This window comes from Camellia sinensis, chromosome 9, assembly GCF_055761805.1.
Source record: "Camellia sinensis isolate YWXY chromosome 9, ASM5576180v1, whole genome shotgun sequence".
NCBI lineage: Eukaryota > Viridiplantae > Streptophyta > Magnoliopsida > Ericales > Theaceae > Camellia > Camellia sinensis.
In genome coordinates, this window is record NC_138969.1 from 10,698,994 (window position 1) to 10,703,505 (window position 4,512).

The 4,512-nt window shown below is 38.8% G+C and overlaps 1 protein-coding gene across 1 annotated transcript; it reads right to left on the reverse strand.

The window, feature by feature from the left end:
* Nucleotides 1-3,739: 3,739 nt before the first annotated feature.
* On the reverse strand, nucleotides 3,740-4,279 carry LOC145799241 (uncharacterized). The gene has a single exon (XM_082888780.1). It carries the CDS (start codon nucleotides 4,277-4,279, stop codon nucleotides 3,740-3,742), a length of 540 nt encoding a protein of 179 aa, XP_082744906.1.
* Between the last annotated feature and the right edge of the window lie 233 nt (nucleotides 4,280-4,512).

Below are 4,512 nucleotides of genomic sequence, written 5' to 3' on the forward strand. Positions count from 1 at the left end.
ATATGGAATTGAGTTGGAAATAATGAAATTGGTTCATTATATGGTAGAATAGTGGAGTTAGATTTATTAATCGCTCACTTTTGAAAACATTGATATTTTATCTGTTGGAGCTTTTATTATCTGTTTAGAAATAATTGCTTGGGCTACCGGTGGATGGTAGTTTTGATTGTTGTAGACAATGAATGATGATTAGGCAAACTAAAACTAATCAATTGGATATGTCATAGAGTATGACGGTTGATAGAATACATTAACGTTATGTATTGATTGATTGTGTATATGACCTTTGTGTATATACGTTGTGTGTGGGGGGGAGGAGATACGGGATGTACTCTACGGTTTAGGGGAAGATAGGGGATGGACCTCTAAACCGGATGTTGTTTGGAAGGAGATAGGGGATGGACTCCACTAATACAGCTCATATGCTTGTCAGTTAATGTGTTGATACAGCTTATATGCTTATCTATGGAAGTGTTGATACAGCTCATATGCTTATCTTTGGAAGTGTTGATATAGCTAATATGCATATCTGTTGAAATGTGGATACAGCTTGTATGCTTATCTGTTGAAATGTTGATACAACTAGTATGCTTATCTATTGTAAAATTGGAAACGTTTAATATGAGTCACTGTCTCATATAAGTGGTTGGCTAGGTTCTGAGCCGTTGATGTAAATTGTGAAATGGATAATAAATGGAAACTGAAATGAAACATGAACATAGTGGTCATGAAATGGAAATGGGTTATGAATTGATTTATAGAAATTGAACATTTATCAATTGCTAATGTCTTAGTCATTGCTCATACTGTATTTAGCATATCTCTACTGGGCGTTGGCTCACCCTATATGGGACATTATTTTCAGGTACAGGTAGTATGCCACCTCCAAGGACATAGCTTGGATGATGATGAGAGTTGAAGACTCTTTTGTTTATTTTGTTTGTATTACATGTATATCAAGCCAAGGGCTTACTTTGTATAGAGTTAGTACTCTTCTTTTGTGTAACCAGGTGTTGACTTGGAAAGCTGTAAGCCCATAGGGCATTTTCTTTTGTTGTTAACATATAATACTGTTGTAAGAATTACTCTGATGAATAGAAATGGTTGGTTTCTTTGATATCAATGCTTGTCTCTAGTGATGGGTTTTATGTATTTTTTTGAGGGCGTTACAGTTGGTGAGGCACCAATTGGACACACCCAAAATTAAGACAGAACCACAACTAGCAACTACAATCACCCCAAACCACTCAATATCCATGGAAGACAACAGCTTCAAACGCTAGTGATAGCTAAGGACCAATCCTAATCTGCTGAATATTGCAGATAATTTGCTGCACTAAGTAGCCGCAGTCCTTGGAATAAGATTGGACTCATAGTGCAATCCTTATCTTGATTAATTCACACAGCTCCTCCAAGTGCATTTGTCTCTCGCAAAACTCTATCTCATTCCTGAATTTCCATAAAGACCACAATGCTGCAAATGGTATAATTCTCCAGATCATATTCAAATAGCTTCTCCACTTGAAGCCTCTCCACCAATTAAGGATTCCCTCCACAGTTTGTGGGATTACCTAAGACATTCCCCACCACTGCAACAGATTAGACCAGACTCTCCAAGCAAACGTGCACCAAATGAGAAGATGAAAGACAGATTCAAGTTCACGATTACAAAACACACATAGAGCAGAGGCAGCTGGCCCCAACACACCAATCCTTTACAAAAAAAACTACTATTTTTAACCTCTCCTTCCAAGCTAACCACGCAAAAAATTGAACCTTTGAAGGAGAACAATTATGCCAAAGCAGCTTTGTAACCAGTAAAGGAGATGAAGGTACAACCAAAGAATAAAGAGATGAAACAGAGAACTGACCTGATGACGATGCCATCCACTCAAGACTATCCTCCCTATCAGAAAGGCCAACCAAGTTCTGATTTAGTAAAGAAATCAATCTACCAAGCTCATCAGCCTCGCACCCCAATAACCTTCTTCTAAACCTGAAATTCTACCTAGGTAAGACTTCATTCCTCTGCACCACCAATCTCAGAGACACTTCCTTCTCTGCTGATAGACTAAACAACCTAGGAAATTCATTTTTAACACAACATTCCCCCATCCAGTAATCAGACCAAAATTGAATTCTATTTCCATTACTCACCATTACCTGATTGTTATCCAAAAAAACACTCAAAAGCTGAGGATTCGACTGACCAATGCTAAGGATTCCACCCCAGATTTTTGAGTAAGTACTAGTGAAAGTTGTAATTGGAAGCCAATTCCCACCCACAGACCCGTACCTGCTACACAGAATTCTTTTCCACAAGGTGTTTAATTCAACCCCGAACCTCCACTACCATTTAGCCAACAAGCAATCATTAACCACCTTGATTTTTCTAATACCCAACCCCCTATTTTTTGTTTATTTTTAGTTGCCTCTACCCAATTAACCAGGTGGACCTTTCTCTTCAACTCAGACCCTTTCCAGAGAAAATTCGCTTGAATCCTTTCTAATGCCTTAGCCAAAGATACATGAAGCTTAAATATAGATAGGTAATAGATGGGGGAACTAGGTAACATAGCTTTTATAAGCATCAATCTCCTACCAAAAGATAAAAGTCTCCTCTTCCAAGAAGCTAATTGGGCTTTACACTTTTCAATGACTGGATTCCATGTTTTCTTCAACCTGGGACTAGCCCCCAAAGTCAGACCAAGATACATCATTGCTGCTTCTGACTTACACAATTAAGTCTGGATGCAAACTCCGCCACCTCTACATCAGACACCCCAATACCACATATGGAGCTCTTGTGGAAATTAATCTCCAACCCTGAAACCAACTCAAAACACCTCAAAATTCTTTTAATTACCATGACCTCTTCCATGTTAGCCTCACAAAAAATTATTGTATTGTCTGCAAATTGAAGATGTGAAACCATCACTTCATCTTTACCCACTATTGCTCCCCTTACCAGTCCCAAAGATTTGGCCCTTTCCATTAACATACTCAGACCTTCAGCTACCAAATTCAAAAGAAATGGAGACAACAGATCACTTTGCTTGATGCCCTTTTTGGGAATAAACTGTGCCGAAGGAGAGCCATTAACTAACACAGACACTTTGGCCGATGCTAAACATTCTTTGATCCAACCTCTCCACCTAGCCCCAAACCCAAACTTTTCCATCATCGATAACAAACACTCCCAACTTACAGAATCATATGCCTTCTAAAAGTCCAGCTTGAGTATCAATCCCTTTCTCCTACTCCCCTTCTACCAATCAACAATCTCATTCGCAATGAGAACACCATCCATAATATTTCTAGCCCCCAAAAAGGATGATTATACCTCTCCAACTACCTTGGGCATCACCTTCTTGATTCTATGTGATAAAACCTTAGTTACAATCTTATACAAGGACCCAATAAGACTAATTGGTCTAAAATCTGATATACTAGTTGGACAGTCTATTTTGGGACCAAAGTGATAAAGAATTATTAGCCCCAGCCACCAACTTCCCATTTTCATAAAATTCTTTGAAAAATTACAGGACATCAGCCTTAAAAATTCCCCAGCACTTTTCAAGCAAATCATGTTAAACTCATCAGGACCAGAAGATTTATTTCCATCACAACTCTTAATAGTGGCCCACACCTCATCTTCCGAAAATTATGCTTCCAGATTTCGAGCCACTTGGTCTTGACCAATAGATTTAAACTAGCCCATCAGCTTTGACATACCCTTTCAGTTTTCAGTGAACAAATCTTTAAACTGCTTGAACACCTCCTGCTTCACCACAGTGGGATTCTCATGAAGCACCCCTTCGACTGTAATTGAGTTCAGTAAATTTCTATTTTGCCTACAAGAAGCGATGGTATGAAAATACCTGGTATTCTGATCCCCCTTCATGCTCCAGTCCAGTCTAGACTTTTGAAGCCATAACCACTTATCCTTCTTCCTTAAAGACCACACCTCCTTCCTTATCTCCCTTCTTCTAATTACCTTTTCCTCTATTAAGACTCTAGACTCAGCTAACAGGTCCATCTTGTGAAGTTCAACCTCAGCTTTTTTAAGTAAGTATGAAACATTACCAAACACCTCATTATTCCACTTCTTTAATTCCAACTTAAGATATCTAAGTTTCATTACCATGATAAACCCAACCCATCCAGAAACATTTGATCTGTCCCACAGCTGCTTGACTACATCGAGAAACTTTGGATGTAACGACCAAGCATTTACGAACCTAAATGGCTTTGGTCCCCAATTCCTTTCATCCTCCATCAATAACAGGGGGACAGTGGTTAGACACATCCCTTGGAAGTTCCCACAGCTTAAACTTGAACTTGCTCAGCCATTTTGGTGCTAAGAGAATTCTATCTATTCTGCTCCATCTACCCACATCTTCTGAATTACTCCATGAGAATTGTCTCCTATGCATTGGAACATCATAAAAAGCTAACCGCTCAATGTACTCATTAAATTCTACCATCCCTCTATTCCTTCTTGTACACCAT

Excerpts from the sequence above, each read along its gene's own strand:
- LOC145799241 (XM_082888780.1), bottom strand. The coding sequence starts at position 4,279 with ATGGAGGATGAAAGGAATTGGGGACCAAAGCCATTTAGGTTCGTAAAT.